The 25403-nt window shown below is 37.5% G+C and overlaps 1 protein-coding gene across 4 annotated transcripts in view; it reads right to left on the bottom strand.

Annotated features, from left to right (window-relative positions):
• COL12A1 (collagen type XII alpha 1 chain) overlaps nucleotides 1-25403 on the bottom strand; it is a 128618-nt gene that overhangs the window by 14603 nt on the left and 88612 nt on the right. For all 4 annotated transcript variants that reach the window (XM_015136789.3, XM_015136788.3, XM_015136786.3 and 1 more), the window contains 12 exons: nucleotides 24371-24535; nucleotides 22999-23037; nucleotides 22764-22902; nucleotides 20255-20397; nucleotides 19863-19972; nucleotides 9500-9649; nucleotides 6933-7010; nucleotides 5724-5810; nucleotides 4272-4325; nucleotides 3120-3215; nucleotides 2535-2588; nucleotides 2125-2178 (listed from right to left, as the gene is read on the bottom strand). In XM_015136789.3, the coding sequence (XP_014992275.3) occupies nucleotides 2125-2178; nucleotides 2535-2588; nucleotides 3120-3215; nucleotides 4272-4325; nucleotides 5724-5810; nucleotides 6933-7010; nucleotides 9500-9649; nucleotides 19863-19972; nucleotides 20255-20397; nucleotides 22764-22902; nucleotides 22999-23037; nucleotides 24371-24535 (1169 nt within the window). The remainder of the gene's footprint in view (nucleotides 1-2124; nucleotides 2179-2534; nucleotides 2589-3119; nucleotides 3216-4271; nucleotides 4326-5723; nucleotides 5811-6932; nucleotides 7011-9499; nucleotides 9650-19862; nucleotides 19973-20254; nucleotides 20398-22763; nucleotides 22903-22998; nucleotides 23038-24370; nucleotides 24536-25403) is intronic.

Genomic DNA, 25403 nt, shown 5'->3' with positions numbered 1-25403 from the left:
ATCATATTTCTAAATAATTAATCCCCCTTTAGTCAGTCTAAGAACTTTCTGATCAACCATTTCCTTTTAGAGGAAACATATTCCTAAATTGGACTGAAGAAGATTTATTGTGAAGTACTCAAAAAGGCTACCCATTATGCCATCTGCAGAACTTCGTACCACAATTTCATTTTATTCTTCAATTTTGGTGCAAGCCGCAGCAGTTATTTCCACTTCTACCCATGTGAGGGTGGCTGAGAAGACGGATGACCATTTTCATAGATACACATGTACAGATACCTGTATATGTGGTTCTTTGGTTACTTTCTAATAGCCCCCAATACTGTGCCTCATTTCAAAAATCGTCTGTGCGGAAGACGATCTCTGTATCTTGTTTCTCCCTACTTGATCCTGCTAACAAATTCTTCATTCCTCACCACAACTCTTGGCCTTGATCTCTTGTGCTTCCTTCTCTTCACTTCCACTACTGAGTTCAAGTTTTGTTTTGTTTCAGCTGAGATTCCCATCTCTCTAACTTTCTAAAATTGTTGATGCCCCACCAGCTATGCACCCTCCTTTTTGCATTAGTGGTCGTTTACTAAGCAGTAGGGAGGTACACAGGCTGTGAAGGAAAAGGGAGAACAGTATCCTGAAAAGTTCTCTTGCCCTCATCCCAGGGTGGCCTCACCACAAAGCTGGACACAGACTAGAATTTGAGAACGGAAGAGCACAGTCCCTTCCAGTCCCTTACTTTTCAAGGATGCAGTGACGCTGCCTGATGGTGATGTCTGTCTGAGCGCCAGTCCAGAAAGGCAGTGCTGCTGGGAAGTATGCTAGGGACCCTGCCGTGTATCTGCATGAAGCCCACATTGGGGTGGATGTGATGGGCACAAAGTTTCAGTCATAGCAGCAGCAAGCAAGGCAGCCCATCGCCACTTCTCAACCGCAATATTCTGGGGTTTACTTTCTAATAAAGAAGACTGACTTGTCACTCTTGTACTGTCACTGTTGTCCTTTATTGTAAAACAAGAATTAAAAAAAAAAACCTAACGTGCCAGTCTCAAAAGAGTCAGAAGATGTATATATCAGAACTACCTCCACATCCCATATCCCAGAAAATAGTTTTCTCTTTGACCTCTGTCGTATCTCTCCCCCAAACTCAAAAGGAGGCATGGGAACAAATAAAGTTCACTGGCATATCATCTACCATTTTGTATTATCTTAGGGCAAATCTTTGCTCCCTCTGAATGGCCTGCCTCTGCCCAGCGGTGTGTTGGAGGTGTTAAGGCTAATAGATCTATGTTTAGTGACAGCTGTTACAGTACTGGCTTCCTCAGATCCTGCTGCTAGTCATATATTTTAACTAGATTGATTAATCAAAATACAAACTACTCTCAGACTATTTTTGGAACCATAAGATGCTGAAAAGTCATTAGTTCCTTTGTTTTGCGAAACTCTTAAAATTTCTGGGTTCTTTTTATTAAAGCATTTGTGGTCTCCTGTGGAACCAAATGTTTCACATCATTGATGAATAGAGCATAGAGGTCATGTTCACCATGCTTCTCATTAACTTATCCTAGAGAAGACTGGGCTTCCTGTACTGCTTTCGTGCTAAGTCAAAACCAAACCTGAAAGCTGCTACCAATAGGAAAAGTTCCTACTAAATACCAGCTGTCTACCCCACCATCAAGGCCTAGAAGTGGTATCTGAGTTCTAAAGGTGTAGACAGGATGTCTTGAGTTTGTAGAAAGTGCTACGGGAGTCAAGGCTACCCTCATGGTTACAGAAAAGCTGCCTCATAACTAAGATTTTAATTTTAAGATTTAAAACAATTTGCTGAGATTCTTAAATCTCTTTTTAATCAGTTAAAACTCCTTTTCTGGACTTCTTTTTATGAATATGATACAGTAAGAAATTTTCTGAAAATTAAAATTTCAAAGACTCCCCTAGAGTCCCACCATTTTATTTCAAAGACCTTGAGATTGATCTGATGTTGGGTGGTCCACTGACATTAGCTTTGCAGCTTTCCACAAGATACATGATTCATTACCAGCCTTGCAAACTGGATTTTGAAGGGTTCTTAATTAATAGGCAACCATGTGACATCATTTCCAACATCATTATAGCCTGCCCAAGAAAACTTACTCTATCTCCTGGAGGTCCCATTGGTCCTGGTGGGCCAGGTAACCCTGGAGTTCCCTGCACAGAAGGAAACAAACAAGTGAAACATTATAATATACTTCCTGTGTGGGAGAGAATCCTTGCTCTTTTCCAAAATGTTTTTTTAATTCCAGAGACTCTGAAAAGAAACTGGAGAACAGAGTCAAGCACATTGCCAAGCATACAGGAGATGCTCAGTCAACGAGCAGATACCTGAATTGAACAGCACCAACTTGAAGGCTAAGACCAGGATATGAAATGGAAATGAGGTGAAACACATATCCAGGCTTCCGCTTTGCTACTTAACCTGGGTTCACCTTTTGAGGCACTACAAAGGGAAATTTTCAAATAACGCATGACAGGGGGAAGAAAAGGCAACTTAGAGACCAACTCACTGTTCGGCCTGGAAGTCCTGGCTCTCCAGCATCACCTTTCATCCCTTGGCGACCCTAGAGTGAGCAATGGGAAAACAGTTCTCAGGCATTTCACAGAGATTAAGTTAAAAAGGAAGACATGAGTCACTTACAAAATCTTCATCACTTCATAAATCCAGAATGAGCACAGAAGGGTATTTTTAAAAGGAGATGAATAAACCTTTTTTGAATTAGTGCTCATTTTTTAAACTACAAGTGCTGTGTTATAATTTCTACTTACAATGTTATGGGATAATTTTATATAATTATGGGATATTATACTTGCCATAAAAGAATACAGTTTAACATAGGCGATATCTACATTACTTATAAGAAAATGTTTAATGAAGTCAAATAAGTAGCAGTAATTTTTTCTACACAGTTTTATATTATTACATAGTCTATTTACATATCTAAAATAACAGTCATCATAGTGACTACTATCTTGGTGACTAACCTTGTTGAACTATCTGAGAAAACATTTGATTTGGCAAAATGTAGAAAAGATTCATTTAACTAAATGTTTATCCACCATTCTTATTTAATGCAGAAAGGCTTTATGCTTACTTGCTCTCCCGGAATAGAGAGTCCATTGGGTCCCTGAGGGCCTGGAGGACCCTGGGGGCCTGGAGGACCTATGTCTCCACGAGGACCAGGGGGCCCCTAAAATACACAAGAGAGAGACAACCACAAATAATGTAATACTTTTTCAGTGCTGACATTTAGTCAGACACTTGTCATCATAGCTCTAAGACATCAATCATATAATCTTTGTAAACATTTCAGAAATCTACATCTATGAATGTATTTATTAATGTAACTTCCTTCTTCCCTTTACTATTGAAAAGTGCAATAAATTCACAAAAGCACTTCCTTTCCATAAAAGTCCTATTAGAAATAGATTTTTTAAATAAAACACATTGCATATAAAACATTCATATATTAATTTTCATAGACTTATATGAGATTAAAAGCTCAAGTCTCACTGGATTTGATTTATTTTAAGCTAGTCCTCATTTCTCTTAGACTTCAGCTTATTTCTGGGACTAAAGGATATATAAATCAAGCAAGGAAAGAAAAGATGCCCATGGATGAGGTGCCCTGTGCTGGAGCTCTTTTGCGATCTGTCTAGGTGGAAAAGGCACAACCTTGGCGTCAGGCCTGGGTTAGCATTCTAATCTTGCCCTTTCCTAATGGGGTTATTTTATCATTAATTATATTATGACCAAAAACTACATATTGTCTTCATAAAATATTCCCCTGAGAAGCTTGAGTTGTCTTACAGAAAACCAGTGTGGAGCTGGCAGAAGGGGCAGGTGACCCCTTGTGAGCACTCAGCATTTTCTTTTCTGAGACTGGTGAAAAAAGAAGCAGCAGAACTACTCCCAGCAGGCTCCAGCTCTCTAGAGGGTCTCTGCTCCCTGTGGGGTGTGGTTACCCCATCTGCTTCCCCATGTTCCGGCCAAGCCCTTAAAGATCTTCTGCAGCTTCCCCATGTGTAATTGTTACACCTATGACATGCATCCTATGCATTTCTTTCTCTGGCTTGTCTAATCCATCATTATGATATCCAGAGATAAGACAGAGGTAATTGCATTACCTGAGGCACACTAAACCTGAGCTGACTTGCTCAAGATCACATCCCCGCTTTGTGAAAATTTGAACAATCAGATTTCAGCATATAGATGAAAATTTAAATGCACTCTAAAATATACTTACAACTGCCCCACTGATACCTCTTTCACCTCTGGGACCTTTAGCACCAGGCCCTCCCTAAAATACATAGAGCACATATTAGTGTGAACATAGGAAAGCAGGAAGAAGTTGATACATAAAAAGTGCTTCAAGAAAAAGTGCAATCTCCAGACAATTAATATTCTACAGTTGCTTTCAAAATATTGAAGCAAATATTTCATGTCATACAAATATGCAAGGCAAGAGAATTTCAAAACTTTGTACATTCTGAGCATCTTATTTTTTAAATTATATTTCATATTTCAAGTTTTCATTTCAAAATCTGAGGTTTGCTGGGAAAAGCAAACATACTACTTGTATACAATAAAGAGAAAAATGAGCTTTGGATTTATATGAATTACATTCCTCAGGGAAAATGATGGGCAAAAAGAAGAATATCTTCACTCTCTCAGAATATTAGAACATGTACTTAACAGGAATTCAGAAACAACTGAACAAAGAGGAAATAAATATCATAGTGACATCCAAGCATGTTACCTCACAATGACAGAGGAAAAAATCCCAACATCTCAAAAACATCTAAGTCACATCCAGGATATAATTTCATGATTATAAATATAAATCACTGTTACTAGAAAAAAGAATGGTAATTCCAGTGACATTTTGATTCTATATATGAGGAGCTGCTTTGTAATTAACCTAAAATCAGTCTACATTATTTGCTAGGACCCAGGGATAGTAAGTTTTGGTGTTCTGTGAATCCCCGAGCTCTTCCTATGTTAATTACATATTTTCTTAAAAGAAGCCAATGGAGATTAGAGCTATCCTCAAAATTGGCCCAGATCAGATACTGGATTGACTAAATCAAGGGGTTTCACATTGATCAATGAACTCTATCACTGCAGTCTTCAATGTTTTGCCTTGCACTTTCTTGGCCTTCCCTCCCAACCAACGAATAAATCTGGTCACAGTCTTCTCACTCAAGTTATTCCAAACCCAGAGTTTATGATATCACATGTGTTAATTACCCTCTCTCTATGTAATTCTCATGATACATCTGCTACATAAGGTGCACATGTTCTAGGTTCTCAACAAGTTGTTCTTGAGTCAGCCTCTCAACTATGGCTTTGTACCAAACACTTAAGAAGCTTTCAGGAGACGTAAGGAATTTTCAGTCATGTAATTACAGATGGAAATCCAGCTTCACATCTTTAAGAAAAAAGCTCCTGAAGACTAGCCAATATTATCATTCTTGCATGGCTGAAGAAATATGTCAAATGCCAGAATCAAATATTCTTCCTGATTTACTCCATTTCAGATGTCTAAATATACTAAAAAGATGGTCTGCAATTTAGCTTGCTCTATCCTAGAAAACCTGGATGAACTGAAGCATTTTATTGACTCTATACCAGCAAATAGATAATCACTCTAAAGATTTCAAAGGAAAAACCAGAGGAACTATTTCAATTTCCTTACTGCAGGGCCTGGAGGTCCTGGAGGTCCAACGCTGTCCTGTGTACATGTGCAAGAATTTGGAAAAGCAGGGCATTTTGCCTCATCTCTCTGCAATTTTGAAAAAAATATTTGCCTTTAAATTTAGAGGAAAAAAATGCCTTCCCATCCCCACCCCCACTTACATGCACAAGGAAGTCTGTTTCCCAACTTAAAGAAATAATTTTACTTATCATTATGAATAGTCTTATGTTGAAACTTGCTGTGCTCCTTTATGTCTTTATTTTAGGCATTACATTAGGAAACCTCACTGACAAAGAAATGTTTACGTGACCACTGAGACCTCTGGTAATTTAATCCAATTTCCTCTAATCCGGTGTTAGAGACTTGTTGTGTATCTCAAATATCAATTCCCATTTGGAAAAAAAAAAAAATCCAGAATTCTGTCCTCTTTCTCCATTAGCCACATTGTTTTGTCCCTCACTTCATTCAGGTCTCTGCTTAAATCTCCCCTTATCACTGAGGGCTACCATCACTGTCTATCCCTTTGCCCTGATTTGTTATGCATCCTAGGACTTTCACTCAATAATATAGTATATATGTCATTGTTAATTCGTTCTCTTCCAGTGCCTTTCACTGGAATACTCACTTTTTACTGGCTTAAAACAAGCACACAGATTGGTGCCCAGCTTATAATAGGTGCTCAATCAATATTTGCTGAATAAACAATGCACACCCTTCCTGTGGATGTATGTGGGTCTTTGCTGGTCAAAAGTTTCAAATCCATCACCAACATTCAACATTGTAACCATTACCACCTACATAGATACTATTAAAGAAAGGCCATCATCTCGAAAAGAAATACTATGGTTATTTCTACCATCTAAAAAACCTTAGTTATCCAGAAAGGTGCTGGCTTGTTCTGTAAAATGCTGATAATTTACAAGCAATAAGAGGGCTTTACAGTAAGTGGGCTTATCAAACACATTAACTCAGCAGGACTTTTCTGTTAGGGAGAATTTCCAGATACAGTCTGTGCATTCCCAGCTTGTGAGGGAGGGTTCACACAGGCACTGGCTTTTCTGTAGTAGCTGGTGAGCACCCACACGTTGCATGTCTTTTAGCTCCATCCTGAAGATGCAACTGTGGAGTGCTACTTCCTCTCCCAGGCACAAGGGTTCATTCCTGGGAAACTGTTAAAGCCATGACAGAATTCAATTCTGTTTTACTTACCCTAGAGGGAATATCACAGCATCTGTCTCTACTGGTCCACACTGGGCTGCAGACAATGTCAAAACTCTGGATTTGGAACTGCAAACAACCAACAGCAACATCAGCTAAAGATGCATGAAAAACATTTTATATTGGCATTTCCACATTGTAACCATTGCCAACTTCTCACACAGACTCTGTCAAGGGTGTGAGCCATTGAGAGCAATGTGATCCTTACATCATGAGGAAAGAACATAAAAACATATGCCTATGAGAAAAAGATAGAAAAGTGAAACATGTATGTAGATTCCCACTCCTGATTCACTACTTTAGCCAAAATGCAATGTTTGAACATATGCCTATGAGAAAGAGATAGAAAAGTGAAATGTGTATGTGAGATTCCCACTCTTGATTCATTTCTTTGGCTGAAATGCAGTGTTTGAGTTTTGTGTCATTTGTTTGTTGTGTGCTTTCTTTTTTTTTTTTTTTTTTTTTTTTTGAGACAGAGTCCCACTCTATTACCCAGGCTGGAGTACAGTGGTGGGATCCTGGCTCACTGCAACATCTGCCTCCCAGGCTCAAATGCTTTTCGCACCTCAGCCTCCTGAGTAGCTGGGATTACAGGTGTGCACTACCATGCCCAGCTAATTTTTTTGTATTTTTTAATAGAGGCGGGGTTTTACCATGTTGGCCAGGCTTGTCTCGAATTGCCAGACTCAAGTGATCCCCCCGAAGTGCTAGGACTACAGGCGTGAGCCACGGTGCCCAGTCTTGTGTTATTTTTTAAGAGAATATTAATTTCTATAATTAAATGAATTTCAAGCCTACACACATTTAAATCAAATTTGTTTTTTGTTTTTTGTTTTGTTTTGTTTTGAGGTGGAGTCTCACTGTTGCCCAGGTTGGAGTACAGTGGTGTGATCTTGGCTCACTGCAACCTCTGCCTCCTGGGTTCAAGAGATTCTCCTGCCTCAGCCTCCCAATTAGCTGGCATTACATATAGCTCCCACCACCACGCCTGGCTAATTTTTGTTTATTTAGTAGAGATGGGGTCTTACCATGTTGGCCAAGCTAGTCTCAAACTCCTGACCTCAAATGATCCACCCGCCTCGGCCTCCCAAAGTGCTGGGACTACAGGCATGAGCCACCACGCCCAGCCTAAATCAAGCTTTAAGAGCCCACCCTTATAGAAAAGTAACATTAAAGTAAATTAAAGAAACAATTCTTCACTTATTCTACAATTGATGCTCTTCTTTTTAGAAATTATTACCAAGGGGTTGACCAATAACTTTTTTGATATCCTCAACTATTTCAAGATGGCATATATCTTATATCTTTCTATAGTTGAAAAATAAACTACTTTTGATAAAAAGTAAAAAGTTGTTTAGACAATGTTATTCTTTTAAAAACGTGATGTAATTGTTATACTTAAATGTCAGATTCAATATTCAACAGAAGGTTTGGATTTTAATCAAAATTATATTACATTTGAACTAATTGTTTCTATATTGTGGAATAAAAATTTTCCTTTTGAATCTAGAAGAAAATCCTGTCCATGAAAGAAAGCTAAATTAAATAAATAAAGCCATTTTAAAAATAATAATTATAGAAGCCAAACAGGTTAGCTTTGCTTTTAGGACAATAGGTCTATTGACTGACATTGATTGATTGATTGATTGATTGAGACAGGGCCTCAGTCTGTCACCCAGGCTGGAGTGTAGTGATGCCATCATAGTTCTCTGCAGCTGCAAATTCCTGGGCTCTAGCAATCTTCCCACCTCAGCCTCCCAAGTTGCTAGGAATACAGGCACATGCCACCACATTCAGCTGATTTTTTTTTCCTTTTTATAGAGACAGGGTTTCACTATGTTGCCTAGGCTAATCTTGAACTCCTGGCCTTAAGTGATTCTCCTTCCTTGGCCTCTGAAAATGCTGGGATTATAGGCATGAGCAATGGTGCCTGGCTTTGAATGACATTTAATATGAATTTAATTAGCTTGGTATGATGACAACTTTAAATTTTCCCTACTAGATAGCATTGTAAATGGGGTTGTCATGCTCTGCCTCAAACCTGAGATGGTGAAAGTTGTGAGTAATGGGGTCAGCTGGCTGCCCTACTCCACTGATCCTTTTGAGACAGACAGCCGAATGGCTCCTCTGTGAGCAAATGCGGGCTCTGGTGAAAGTTGCAACTAGTGTCCCCAAATGCTTAATATCCTGACTGCACAAATCTATATTAACAATTATTGCTGAAGAACAAAACAGGAATGATTTTCTATTTCACTGGGTATGCTGGCAACTCTTTGTGTGGTATTCTCCAATTTGATCCTGTTTCGAGATGACTGCATGGTGTTTCCTGGTGCCTTGACATCTTATTTTGTTTCTAGTAAGTAGTTAAAGCACATTATTATGTTCTGTGGACATATTTTCTCAATGTACTTCTTCCAATGTTTTGATCTGACCAAGAAATTTGACAACTTAAAACTCACTGAGAAAAACAGGATAAAATAAAACTCATGGAGTTGTTTAGAAAATGCCATTTCAATCTCAACACAAGGTACCAAGAAAAGTAAAAATGTGTTACTCACTGCGGCTGATTTCCTTTCCCCTTTAAGGAGTTTTCCAAGAATTTCATAACCATCAGTTGTTATATTTCCAGCTTCCTTGATGTCTTTTTCTATAATTTCATAGCAGTCAATGTAAGTCTTAACACTTTTTGGGGTCACCACAATATGAACCTAAAAAGATAATTTGTTTCCATTATAAAATTTCTACACTAAAAAATTAGCTGACTCTGCATAGTTCAGATCAGATTTTTTTTAAGTTTTTTAAGCTATTTTCATCCTAATTCAAAAGTCTTACTCTAAAAATCCAAGAACAGTTGGCAATGTCAATGAAATAATTCACTGATAATATGAAACTAGACAAGCCACTTAACCTCTGGTCTCAGTTTCCTACATGCACATATACATGCATAATTTCTTGTTTTCTCATTATCTACTCTTACTGAGATGACCAGAGAGGATGTAGTAGATGAAATGACTTTGTAAGCTATAAAGAGCTATTCAAATAGAGGTTAATAAATCATGTATATATTATTATATTCACTACAAGGAAATTTCAGATGTCTTCCACTAATTTTGCTAAATTCATCTTTCAGTTTGTTGTTCCCCAATCTCAGGCAGAAATAATCTGCATACCATACAGATATCTCATACAGTAAAGAAGTAGCACATGTCTTCTATAGGGATTCAACTCTGGACATCAAGAGAATTAAGGATTCAATTTCCTTTTAAGGAAAGAAGTTTATATTGATTTATTTTTCGTTTGCTACTGAAGACACACAGAATGTTAAAAACTCTATTAGTATAATTAACAAAATGTTTGTATTTCAACAATGTAAAGAATGGTCCTGGGTAATCCCTGTCTGTATAGTTATGCTCAGAGTTTCTACTTATCACAGCACAAATACTCAAGTAAGCCCTTGATGATGACTTTGAAAAGTTTGGCAGCAAATTAAAAGGAACAGAAATTCCCTTAAATGTTCTCAGTCGATAAGCATAAGAATAATTTCTAAAGTATTTTTTAAACTAAATATTTTTCCCACATGGAATCAGCACCAAAACATAAGTTTACTGCATCTGTGATAAATATAAATTACATATTGCTTTTATATAAAAGTAATACATAGGTTACTAAAAATAAAGTTTAAATGCCCCCAGGACAATCAACTAATACTGAACTCAAGAAGAACACTATACTAGGATATTTTTTTATCTAATAAGAACTAAAACTTTTTGGCTCATATATGAACAACCACAGATGCAAACATTGAAAAGGCATGTGAAAAACCGCAATATTCAGAAAAATTATTTCAACATTTTTAATTCATGACAAAATTATTTCAGTAACACTCATTGAATGCTAGCCATAGAGAAACACATTCTAGAAGTACATTTTGCTATAATTTATTCAGTGTGTTTTACTGCAGTTTAAATGCATTTCAGATTTGGCCCTTTACCTGTAGATCATTGTGCCAAGTATGTAGAGTAACCAACCTATTTCCTAAATGATGTGTTGTTGATCCCAGACCAGTAGAAAAAAATAGGGAGCCTCTTGTCACTCATCTCCCTTCCCAGACTCTGCCATTCTAGTTTTCTTTCTTATTATAAATGTCTCACATGAATCCATGTCATCTTTTAACCATAGAAGGGAGACACAACAAAAGCTTTTCAAGAGAATCCCCAAGAAGGGATAACTGTCCGTCTTTCCTTAATTAAACTATTTTAGTTGATCCCTCTCCTCAAAGGTCCCTCTCCCCGTCACTGTCACTGATTTCCTGTTCTTGAAATATTGCTCATTCTCATCCCAGGTTTGAAAAACTTCAATTCAGGAATTAGATGGAAAGTGAAAGAAGAGTGCTTGAATCCTTGGCTCGGTAAAAAAATGTGAACAGCTGAGAGTGACTGAAGGTGGTACTTGAATTGATGGGATAAATGAGAGTGGGCCAATGGGGTGGGGGTATTTTATACTTGGCAATTTGCAAGATGCTAGATCTTAGATTAAATTGGTTCGGCACATACACACACACACAATGGTAACTGTAGAGGTAATAGATATGTTAATTAGCTTGATTGTGGAGATTATTTCACAATGTGTGTGTATATCAGAACACCTCATTGTACACCTTAAGTATATGCAATTTTTATATATGACATCTCAATAAAGCTGTTTAAAAAGAAAGAATGGGGGGGGGGCGGAGCAAGATGGCCGAATAGGAACAGCTCCAGTCTCCAACTCCCAGCGCCAGCGACACAGAAGACCAGTGATTTCTGCATTTTCAACTGAGGTACTGGGTTCATCTCACTGGGGAGTGCCGGACGATCAGTGCTGGTCAGCTGCTGCAGCCCGACCAGCGAGAGCTGAAGCAGGGCGAGGCATTGCCTCACCTGGGAAGCGCAAGGGGGAAGGGAATCCCTTTTCCTAGCCAGGGGAACTGAGACACACAACACCTGGAAAATCGGGTAACTCCCACCCCAATACTGCGCTTTAAGCAAACAGGCACACGAGGAGATCATATCCCACACCTGGCCGGGAGGGTCCCACACCCACGGAGCCTCCCTCATTGCTAGCACAGCAGTCTGTGATCTACCAGCAAAGCAGCAGCGAGGCTGGGGGAGGGGCGCCCGCCATTGCTGAGGCTTAAGTAGGTAAACAAAGCTGCTGGGAAGCTCGAACTGGGTGGAGCTCACAGCAGCTCAAGGAAACCTGCCTGTCTCTGTAGACTCCACCTCTGGGGACAAGGCAATAACAAACGCAGCCGAAACCTCTGCAGATGCAAACGACTCTGTCTGACAGCTTTGAAGAGAGCAGTGGATCTCCCAACACGGAGGTTGAGATCTGAGAAGGGACAGACTCCCTGCTCAAGTGGGTCCCTGACCCCTGAGTAGCCTAACTGGGAGACATCCCCCACTAGGGGCAGTCTGACACCCCACACCTCACAGGGTGGAGTACACCCCTGAGAGGAAGCTTCCAAAGCAAGAATCAGACAGGTACACTCGCTGTTCAGAAATATTCTATCTTCTGCAGCCTCTGCTGCTGATACCCAGGCAAACAGGGTCTGGAGTGGACCTCAAGCAATCTCCAACAGACCTACAGCTGAGGGTCCTGAATGTTAGAAGGAAAACTATCAAACAGGAAGGACACCTACACCAAAACCCCATCAGTACATCACCATCATCAAAGACCAGAGGCAGATAAAACCACAAAGATGGGGAAAAAGCAGGGCAGAAAAGCTGGAAATTCAAAAAATAAGAGCGCATTTCCCCCGGCAAAGGAGCGCAGCTCATCGCCAGCAACGGATCAAAGCTGGACGGAGAATGACTTTGACGAGATGAGAGAAGAAGGCTTCAGTCCATCAAATTTCTCAGAGCTAAAGGAGGAATTGCGTACCCAGCGCAAAGAAACTAAAAATCTTGAAAAAAAAGTGGAAGAATTGATGGCTAGAGTAATTAATGCAGAGAAGGTCATAAACGAAATGAAAGAGATGAAAACCATGACACGAGAAATACGTGACAAATGCACAAGCTTCAGTAACCGACTCAATCAACTGGAAGAAAGAGTATCTGCGATTGAGGATCAAATGAATGAAATGAAGCGAGAAGAGAAACCAAAAGAAAAAAGAAGAAAAAGAAATGAACAAAGCCTGCAAGAAGTATGGGATTATGTAAAAATACAAAATCTACGTCTGATTGGGGTGCCTGAAAGTAAGGGAGAAAATGGAACGAAGTTGGAAAACACTCTTCAGGATATCATCCAGGAGAACTTCCCCAACCTAGTAGGGCAGGCCAACATTCAAATCCAGGAAATACAGAGAACGCCACAAAGATATTCCTCGAGAAGAGCAACTCCAAGACACATAATTGCCAGATTCACCAAAGTTGAAATGAAGGAAAAAATCTTAAGGGCAGCCATAGAGAAAGGTCGGGTTACCCACAAAGGGAAGCCCATCAGACTAACAGCAGATCTCTCGGCAGAAACTCTCCAAGCCAGAGGAGAGTGGGGGCCAATATTCAACATTCTTAAAGAAAAGAATTTTCAACCCAGAATTTCATATCCAGCCAAACTAAGTTTCATAAGTGAAGGAGAAATAAAATCCTTGACAGACAAGAAAATGCTTAGAGATTTTGTCACCACTAGGCCTGCCTTACAAGAGACCCTGAAGGAAGCACTAAACATGGAAAGGAACAACCGGTACCAGCCATTGCAAAAACATGCCAAAATGTAAAGACCATCGAGGCTAGGAAGAAACTGCATCAACTAACGAGCAAAATAACCAGTTAATATCATAATGGCAGGATCAAGTTCACACATAACAATCTTAACCTTAAATGTAAATGGACTAAATGCTCCAATTAAAAGACACAGACTGGCAAACTGGATAAAGAGTCAAGACCCATCAGTCTGCTGTATTCAGGAGACCCATCTCACACGCAGAGACATACATAGGCTCAAAATAAAGGGATGGAGGAAGATTTACCAAGCAAATGGAGAACAAAAAAAAGCGGGGGTTGCAATACCAGTCTCTGATAAAACAGACTTTAAACCATCAAAGATCAAAAGAGACAAAGGAGGCCATTACATAATGGTAAAGGGATCAATTCAACAGGAAGAGCTAACTATCCTAAATATATATGCACCCAATACAGGAGCACCCAGATTCATAAAGCAAGTCCTTAGAGACTTACAAAGAGACTTAGACTCCCATACAATAATAATGGGAGACTTCAACACTCCACTGTCAACATTAGACAGATCAACGAGACAGAAAGTTAACAAGGATATCCAGGAATTGAACTCATCTCTGCAGCAAGCAGACCTAATAGACATCTATAGAACTCTCCACCCCAAATCAACAGAATATACATTCTTCTCAGCACCACATCATACTTACTCCAAAATCGACCACGTAATTGGAAGTAAAGCACTCCTCAGCAAATGTACAAGAACAGAAATTATAACAAACTGTCTCTCAGACCACAGTGCAATCAAACTAGAACTCAGGACTAAGAAACTCAAGCAAAACCGCTCAACTACATGGAAACTGAACAACCTGCTCCTGAATGACTACTGGGTACATAACGAAATGAAGGCAGAAATAAAGATGTTCTTTGAAACCAATGAGAACAAAGATACAACATACCAGAATCTCTGGGACACATTTAAAGCAGTGTGTAGAGGGAAATTTATAGCACTAAATGCCCACAAGAGAAAGCAGGAAAGATCTAAAATTGACACTCTAACATCGCAATTAAAAGAACTAGAGAAGCAAGAGCAAACACATTCGAAAGCTAGCAGAAGGCAAGAAGTAACTAAGATCAGAGCAGAACTGAAGGAGATAGAGACACAAAAAACTCTCCAAAAAATCAATGAATCCAGGAGTTGGTTTTTTGAAAAGATCAACAAAATTGACAGACCGCTAGCAAGACTAATAAAGAAGAAAAGAGAGAGGAATCAAATCGACGCAATTAAAAATGATAAAGGGGATATCACCACCGACCCCATAGAAATACAAACTACCATCAGAGAATACTATAAACACCTCTACGCAAATAAACTGGAAAATCTAGAAGAAATGGATAATTTCCTGGACACTTACACTCTTCCAAGACTAAACCAGGAAGAAGTTGAATCCCTGAATAGACCAATAGCAGGCTCTGAAATTGAGGCAATAATTAATAGCCTACCAACCAAAAAAAGTCCAGGACCAGATGGATTCACAGCTGAATTCTACCAGAGGTACAAGGAGGAGTTGGTACCATTCCTTCTGAAACTATTCCAATCAATAGAAAAAGAGGGAATCCTCCCTAACTCATTTTATGAGGCCAACATCATCCTGATACCAAAGCCTGGCAGAGACACAACAAAAAAAGAGAATTTTAGACCAATATCCCTGATGAACATCGATGCAAAAATCCTCAATAAAATACTGGCAAACTGGATTCAGCAACACATCAAAAAGCTTACCCACTATGAGCAAGTGGGCTTCATCCCTGGGATGCAACGCTGGTTCAACATTCGCAAATCAATAAACATAATCCAGCATATAAACAGAACCAAAGACAAGAACCACATGATTATCTCAATAGATGCAGAAAAGGCTTTTGACAAAATTCAACAGCCCTTCATGCTAAAAACGCTCAATAAATTTGGTATCGATGGAACGTACCTCAAAATAATAAGAGCTATTTATGACAAACCCATAGCCAATATCATACTGAATGGGCAAAAACTGGAAACATTCCCTTTGAAAACTGGCACAAGACAGGGATGCCCTCTCTCACCACTCCTATTCAACATAGTGTTGGAAGTTGTGGCTAGGGCAATTAGGCAAGAGAAAGAAATCAAGGGTATTCAGTTAGGAAAAGAAGAAGTCAAATTGTCCCTGTTTGCAGATGACATGATTGTATATTTAGAAAACCCCATTGTCTCAGCCCAAAATCTCCTTAAGCTGATAAGCAACTTCAGCAAAGTCTCAGGATACAAAATTAATGTGCAAAAATCACAAGCATTCTTATACACCAGTAACAGACAAACAGAGAGCCAAATCAGGAATGAACTTCCATTCACAATTGCTTCAAAGAGAATCAAATACCTAGGAATCCAACTTACAAGGGATGTAAAGGACCTCTTCAAGGAGAACTACAAACCACTGCTCAGTGAAATAAAAGAGGACACAAACAAATGGAAGAACATACCATGCTGATGGATAGGAAGAATCAATATCGTGAAAATGGCCATACTGCCCAAGGTTATTTATAGATTCAATGCCATCCCCATCAAGCTACCAATGAGTTTCTTCACAGAATTGGAAAAAACTGCTTTAAAGTTCATATGCAACCAAAAAAGAGCCCGCATCTCCAAGACAATCCTAAGTGAAAAGAACAAAGCTGGAGGCATCACGCTACCTGACTTCAAACTATACTACAAGGCTACAGTAACCAAAACAGCATGGTACTGGTACCAAAACAGAGATATAGACCAATGGAACAGAACAGAGTCCTCAGAAATAATGCCACACATATACAGCCATCTGATCTTTGACAAACCTGAGAGAAACAAGAAATGGGGAAAGGATTCCCTGTTTAATAAATGGTGCTGGGAAAATTGGCTAGCCATAAGTAGAAAGCTGAAACTGGATCCTTTCCTTACTCCTTATACGAAAATTAATTCAAGATGGATTAGAGACTTAAATGTTAGACCTAATACCATAAAAACCCTAGAGGAAAACCTAGGTAGTACCATTCAGGACATAGGCATGGGCAAAGACTTCATGTCTAAAACACCAAAAGCAACGGCAGCAAAAGCCAAAATTGACAAATGGGATCTCATTAAACTAAAGAGCTTCTGCACAGCAAAAGAAACTACCATCAGAGTGAACAGGCAACCTACAGAATGGGAGAAAATTTTTGCAATCTACTCATCTGACAAAGGGCTAATATCCAGAACCTACAAAGAACTCAAACAAATTTACAAGAAAAAAACAAACAACCCCATCAAAAAGTGGGCAAAGGATATGAACAGACATTTCTCAAAAGAAGACATTCATACAGCCAACAGACACATGAAAAAATGCTCATCATCACTGGCCATCAGAGAAATGCAAATCAAAACCACAATGAGATACCATCTCACACCAGTTAGAATGGCGATCATTAGAAAGTCAGGAAACAACAGGTGCTGGAGAGGATGTGGAGAAATAGGAACACTTTTACACTGTTGGTGGGATTGTAAACTAGTTCAACCATTATGGAAAACAGTATGGCGATTCCTCAAGGATCTAGAACTAGATGTACCATATGACCCAGCCATCCCATTACTGGGGATATACCCAAAGGATTATAAATTAGGCTGCTATAAAGACACATGCACACGTATGTTTATTGCAGCACTATTCACAATAGCAAAGACTTGGAACCAACCCAAATGTCCATCAGTGACAGATTGGATTAAGAAAATGTGGCACATATACACCATGGAATACTATGCAGCCATCAAAAAGGATGAGTTTGTGTCCTTTGTAGGGACATGGATGCAGCTGGAAACCATCATTCTTAGCAAACTATCACAAGAACAGAAAACCAAACACCGCATGTTCTCACTCATAGGTGGGAACTGAACAATGAGATCACTTGGACTCAGGAAGGGGAACATCACACACTGGGGCCTATCATGTTGAGGGGGGAGGGGGGAGGGATTGCATTGGGAGTTATACCTGATGTAAATGACAAGTTGATGGGTGCAGCACACCAACATGGCACAAGTATACATATGTAACAAACCTGCACGTTATGCACATGTACCCTACAACTTAAAGTATAATAATAATAAATAAATTTAAAAAAAAGAAAGAAAGAATGGGTTTAAGGAATGGAGGACAAAAGAGAGCACAGTGGGAAAAAAGGAGAAACTAAAAGAGAGATTATTAAAATAAAAAACAAAGAAGAAGGTAGACAGTTTGGAAAGAAAAGGCAGAGCTTTTGAGGATAAAAAAATAGGCATTATATAAAACCCAAGAATGCAAATATCTTTCTTGGGGAAGCAAATGGTATAAAGAAGAGAATGTCAAAAAAAATTGTCTTGATTTGTAATCATTAATGACTATCACTACAGACCTCTAAAAAATATTGCCTTTTAAAAAATTCAGATAAAATGAAGCATTCCATGACAGTTGGAAATTTTAAAATAACAGTTACCAAATGGTTATCAGTGGTTTAGCAGATGATCAGATTCTCAATATCTTCAGTGGTTATGAAAGGAAAAATAAAAATAGTCCTTTTTAGCAAGTTACTCAAATATAAGTTTCACTGAGCCAAAAAAGTTCATAAGAACTTTGCCAGATTCAACATCTAAGATCAGATAAGGATCAGTTGAAGCCAGTAACACTTGCCAAACTAGAATTCGCTTTTCCGATGAGGCATTTATTTTACTTCACTTCACTATGGAGGTCTGTAAATCTTTAAGCAGATATACCATTGTACTCAGAGATTTTTGTTTTTCCTTTTTTTTTTTTTTTTTGGTATCACTAATATGTACATTGAAGCTTCCTTGAGCTTGATGAAGACAGTCCTTTAGCATCCTTATCAAAAATCTGATTAATGAATAAGAACAACAATCTGGAAAGAAAGCAAGATTCCTCAGGAGTAGAAACAGTAAGAAATACTGCTAAATCTACTCAAGTAGAAGAAATTTCTTCAATTTTCACTTGAGAATCAGCTTGAACTGGAAACATCTGTCTTTTATGTATAAAGGCTAATCTTTCTACACGCCACACTGAAGAAATTTTAAAGCATTTGTGCAACAACTGGTATTCCTGCTAACATAATCCAATGGATGAAAAAATATCATTAAAAAGTGAATTCCTACACATAAAGGGGAAAAACACATACTGTGGCCTATCAGAGGGTGTCAGGTGAAAGGAAGGAGAGGATCAGAAAAAATAACTAATGGGTACTATGCTTAATACCTGGGTACAAAATAATCTGTATGATAAACCCCCATGACTCATGTTTACCCATGTAACAAACCTGCACATCTTGCACACATATCCCTGAACTTAAAACAGAAGTTTTTTTAAAAAGTCCATTCCTAACCTCCATTCCTAACCTAGATCATTCTTTTTATTTCTAACGCTTCCAACTTCAGTATTTTCTAAGAAGTGCTTATTTGTCAATGAATTGTCCTTCAGAAACCTGAAAAAAAAGTTTCTACTATCTGCTGGATGTTGACATACAGAAAATTGATTAAGATAATCAAGAACAGACAATCCCTAGAATGCATCTTAGAACTTTTAATAAGATTTTCTAGAGAATTATGTTTTTAAAGAATGTGTGTTCACATAAAAATTAATATCATAAACATTTATCTTAATTATTTTGGTAGATACTGATAGCTTTTGGATTGATAAAAATAATTATTATGCATTTCACTGGCATGTTTGTACTTTTCAATAAAATACAAGCAGAAGATATATTATCAATTTTTGCATTTCACTGGCATGTTTGTACTTTTCAATGAAAAGTAAGCAGAAGAAATATTATCAATTAAAAGATCCACTAAAATTAAGCTTTGCAGACTAAATGACACAAAGATTCATAACAAAATGGTAACCAGAAAAGTAGGTGAATAATATTATATATACTATATGATTCAAATTTTAAAAAGAAATAAGCATTAAAAATATATCAAAATGTTAGTAGTTATCTCTTGATTAGTATATTGTTTTATTTTAAATATTATTTGAATTAACCAAATTCTCTAAAATACGTTTTTTTAAGATTTTATTTTTAAAAGACATAGTTATAATTCTACCAATTTAACATGACATTTTAATAAATAATAAATTTGTTTTATATTTTTTCTAGAAATAAGACTCAAATAATCTGTTTTTACCTTATGAAAACTTCCATAAAATAATGTCTTTACTTCATCTGTGTCAAATGTAACAGTTTGTACCTCGCCTCTTATATCCTTGTTAAAGAATGATAACGTCTTGCTAGAAGCTGTAATCAACATAGTGTTATTAAATCACATGCATTGTATACTTTTTATTTAAAGTATTAGCAAATGATTCTTCGAGAGATTTCTTTAATAATAAAATAATTTCAGTTGTGATAAAATGTAATTAGGATGTTTACTGATGTGTTATACTTGGAAAAGTTCAAACATAAAAGTATATATCAAATAAATATATATATAATGTAAATTCAGAAAGTTTTTTAAAAGAGAAAAGAAAAACATAATCAAAACTAAGTATGCATGCGCCTTAAGATAAAAATTCTTACGGTCTGCAATCACTCCAACTTGTGGTTTGTAGTCTCTGTCTGTGATTTGCCAAATTGCAAAAGGGTCACTGGGAGTTTCTGGGAGAAGTCTGAATAATAATATAATCGTGTATGAAGGAGGGAGTCCATTTGGGTGTAGGTCTCTGTTGGATAAAATGAAAGAAAAAGGAGAGGAAAGAAAAAAATGAAAGGAAGAAAGATTGATTGCTTTAACATCAAGAACAGATACTCTTTTAAATCTCTGCACCAGAATCTCATATGGGTAGTATTAGAGGCTATTTATAACAATCTGGCTCCTTCTGACTTCTCCTTAGAAGGAGAAAAATTTAGGAAGCACATCAAAAGAACAAGCACTAAAGATCCATTATGTAAATTGTGATCGATTATTTCTAAATTGATAAAGTCACAAAAGTCGGAAATTACAAAATAGTCTTTTATCCTACTAGTAATAACTAATTTTTTGAGACACAGAGTATTATAAAATTATATGATAATTTTAGAATGATAAACATTATGACTACAGATATCATTTAAAGAGAATGAATCTTCCTAAATATACTTAATTTCAAATGTCAGCTGTATGAGATCATAAAAATGGCTTAAGGTTTTAATTTCTCTCTCCCTCCCTGTCAGTAATAGTTTTTACACTTCCAAATTTCTCCCCTGAAATCAAATAAATCACCCCCAGAGCTCATATGTTCCCAAAAACAAAATCCATTTTAAATGTGAAGGCCATATACATGTGCAAACATTTAGCGATGATAAAAGGATGTGAATTAATTGAAAGGAAATGTTTCTTGGCTCTAAGCTGTAAGGCAAAACAAAAAACAAAAAATTGGTCCCATGTGTCCCTCCAGACTTTAGTCAATCATTGTTCTGGGGGAATCTTTGAAGCAGAATTAATGGTTTTCTATCTAAGACCATTTAATAACACTTTCTCCCTGAAGGTAAGAAAAAGAACCAGATAATAAACTCATAGAAAAGAAGCTATTCTTCCATGAATTTTGATAGAGGACACAGAGCTTTCATGTCCTAATACCACACCACTAATGCCATCTTGCTTTTAAAACATATGCTCTGGGTAAGCTGACATGATGTCTTTTATATGTTCAAGAACTATCTTTATAATATTCTATGTTACAAATAATATTTTCTCCACATCAACTCATCTCTCACCTAGCCCATTTTTCTCCTTCCTTAGTTAATTAGTGCTTGTGAAAAAATTATGTAATTGCATTTATGTTTCTTTCCTTTCAGTCAAAAGTTCTGATGCTTGAGAAAACAATAGGCTGTCATAAGTTAAAATGTAGAACTCATATGTTGAGCTGACTGGAAGAGTTAAACACCGGGTATTATGGTTCACTGAAAAACCTAGAACTCCGAGCCAACATGGTTAACCATTAAGGAGTTAGAGACTTACAATGTGGTCAAACTACAACAATACGATCTGTGCCTCTTAAAGTAAATTAGCTTTGGTTTTAGTCTGAATTTTCCATCAGCTTTCTCAGAGCATTTCATATTTCAGACATCATTTCTGACCCTGTCCTGAGCTTACAATACCTTTATTTCTCATTGTTCTTTTCTCTCCATAAATTGGCAAACACATTTTTCAACATAAAAAGTTTTCATTTTAATGAATAAGAAATACAGATTTCAGTTATCAAACTCAGGTGCAAACATTCATGAAGTAAAATAACACCTACAGCTACACAACAGATTGCTAGAGCATCAGCCAATAAAAACTAAATGCCAACTGTCTGATCATGGACGAGAAAAACTACCTTTCATTTCTAGAGGTCTGAAACACTAAAAACAATGTTTGCTCTCATTCTGCACTTATTCCATCCAGTCCTCTGCACCACAGGGAGAGATGTTCAAAATATTAAGTTGCCTTCCTGTTTTAACAGCTTTTCTAGCCTTAAATTCAAAAGGGTCAGTAATGTGTTACCAGCATGAGCTTCTTGGATCTGGGAATAACGAGGCCTGAGTCTTAGTCTCCTGTGTGCAAACAACTATGTAACCTGGAAACAATTAACCCAACTGTATTTAAGAAAACCAATCAGGGTCATCCATAAGCAGTCTTCCAACAATTCTAAAGTTCCAGGATTCTGGGAAGTCAGCAAATATTCCTAGAACTTTCTGCAGGTCTTAAGAAAAGGAGAACCTCGGCCGGGCGCAGTGGCTCAAGCCTGTAATCCCAGCACTTTGGGAGGCCGAGACGGGCGGATCACGAGGTCAGGAGATCGAGAGACGATCCCGGCTAACACGGTGAAACCCCGTCTCTACTAAAAAATACAAAAAAAAAAATAGCCGGGCGAGGTGGCGGGCGCCTGTAGTCCCAGCTACTCGGGAGGCTGAGGCAGGAGAATGGCGTAAACCCGGGAGGCGGAGCTTGCAGTGAGCTGAGATCCGGCCACTGCACTCCAGCCTGGGTGACAGAGCAAGACTCCGTCTCAAAAAAAAAAAAAAAAAAGAAAAGAAAAGGAGAACCTCCTGTTGTCACACTTACGCTGTAGGCTGATTCACAAATGCATTCTTCTGAATCCTGTAAGCTGAGTAGCTGGGGAAAGACCCTGACTCCAAAGATACTCCTTGTACAGAAGCAAAATTCTTTTCTGTCAGGTTGTACGCTTCAAGCATCTTAAAACCTTTACATCAAAAAAGAAAATATTAAATGAAGTACATTTTAATTATTTTATTGCTTAAATCTGGAAATTAATTAGCCCAAAAGTATAAATGCTTACCTGGTGAGGTGTAGCCATCCAAATAAATGAGAGGACAACCTGCAATGTACAGTGTTCTTTAAGTATGATTCACCAACACGATGTACAAATTATATATGCACAGAAAGTAGCAATGAACATATTTCAAGTAATAAATGACATTGTTCATTTACTAAAATAACTTCTCTATTTAATCCTTTATACATTATTTCTTGTACACTTCCTATGTGTAGGAGAAATTATACTATTAACCAGTGTAACACATATTTCCCTAACATTCTCTAATCCAATTGGAATTTTATAGTACTCTTAAAAATAATAAAATAGAATTAAAGGAGGAATTTTTCACATTTTTCAATAGATTTAAAGAACTTCCCTCCCAGGGAATTTTAGATTTCTGCAAAGGTAGGAGGAGCTTGTCCATCCCCAACCCTCTTCTCTGCCAAGTCTCCAAGCCTCACCCTGGCTACCAAACACCATGTAACAGTAACAATTGTGCAGTAGTTTTTGCTCTGGACCCCTCAGAGCTGAGGGTACCAGATGGCTGCATCCAGGACCACTTGGAACAGAAGAGAAACCACTCAAGCCCCCCACTCACTTTCACCAGTGCAGCTGCGCTCCGAACTTCAGCATAAATTTTCATAGTAAACCAAGAAAGTTTGTTTAACCAGTTGTTTTTAATAGAATGTTTAATGGAGAGGATTATTATATTTGTAAAGCATAGCCCTGTCTAGGATCAGGGGTCTGAACTAGCCACAGACCCCTGATCAATTATGTAGGATAAATTGCCTCCTGGTATTATGAAAGATTAATTGCCTCCATAACCTATACACCAAGAATTGGTGTTAATGGATGATGATAATAAATTGACTTAAATAATCAAACTTTGGTTCTTCACTATAGTTCAAAAGCTGAACTTGAAAATACAAACCCAAACAAACAAATGGGAATCCACTAAATTTCTGAGGAACCATTTTTTTTTCATTGCTCTCTTGAAGCATGGATGTTGACAAAACAAATACCAATTGATTACTAATGGGGAAAACCTTCATCTCACAGAAATGCCCTATGTATGCAATTTGAGGCTGAGATTAATTTAACCAAATGTCATAGGCATTAGGGTGGTGGGAAAAGGATATAGTAAAACACTTTTCCATACAAGGAAATTACATATTCCATACAAGGAAATTACATATTCAAGGCTAAAAATGAACTTCTGACAAGCACACATTTAGCATGATCGCAATAGGAACAGTGATTCATCAGGTTCTCAAGTGATTTCCCAGGATCTATTTATGCACAGACTTGATCCTACAAATGATATAGAATTGTCTACTAAGTAATTATTTTTCAGAATAAGTGAGGTTATAGATCCATGTTGACTGTGACTTACTTGAAGTGGCAGTTTCACAAACAAATGTAATAAGATTGTCTTCGATCTTCTCAAAAGATTCAAAGTCGTCCACAATGAACACGTGCCGTTCACTTGGTTTGCTGGCAATGTTGGCAAGCTCGTTGTAGTCGACATCAGCCACACCAACTACAAAGACACTGAACCCTGCAAAGTAGAATTTATAGAATGAATCACATATCTCTTTTTCTGTCCTTGTTGTTAGAACAATGCAAAAAAATTCTTATCAGAAATGATGCTGTATTTTCCTACTGTACGCAAGTCCTTTTATTTGACATGAACTCTCTTTAATAAATACGTACTTTTTCCAGGTCTTTCTATTTTCTGGCTTAAATAATTCATTTAATTTGATTTCCTAAGATAAAATCCCAACAATTTAAATATGAAGATTTTAATAGCAGAAAGACTTCATGTAGTGCACACTGCCTTCCACAGATCCACAGTCCTGATACATACATGAGTTCTGCAGCCATTAATATTTTAAGCTTATGTGACTCAGAAGTTAAGAATGGGCTCATTTTAAAATCTGGGTTCCTGAAACTGATTTTCTCAGGAAACTCAGGCTCAAAGGCAGAACTTTGGCCATTTTGAAAATGGCATCTACAACTCTCACTGGCAACAGACAGGCTATGACAAATAAGCAAATTTAGGCTGTGACAAATAAGCACATTTTTCACTCCGAAAGCTAAATTTGACATCGGGGGAAAAAAAGCTATATAAGGAATTAGAAATATATTTAGATATAAATAAGGTAACATAAGAAGCAAATATTTATAAGCCCAAAATTAAATCTACCAGGAGTCATAAACATGCAGAAATCTGTGTAAAGTGTATAACACAATGGCAATACATTTTATAAAAGATCAGCAGGAACAACCTCTATTAAAAAAAGACAATATGACTTAGCACTAATCACAACTCATAATTTTAGCCAAAGAATCTTGCATGTACAGATGACAAGTTCCATGTAATTAAATACTTTATAATTTACTACAACAAATTATGCATAAGATTC

Source organism: Macaca mulatta, chromosome 4, assembly GCF_049350105.2.
Source record: "Macaca mulatta isolate MMU2019108-1 chromosome 4, T2T-MMU8v2.0, whole genome shotgun sequence".
NCBI classification, from domain to species: domain Eukaryota; kingdom Metazoa; phylum Chordata; class Mammalia; order Primates; family Cercopithecidae; genus Macaca; species Macaca mulatta.
The sequence above is the reverse complement of the archived record's forward strand: the minus strand, read 5'-3'. Positions and strand labels throughout refer to the sequence as shown.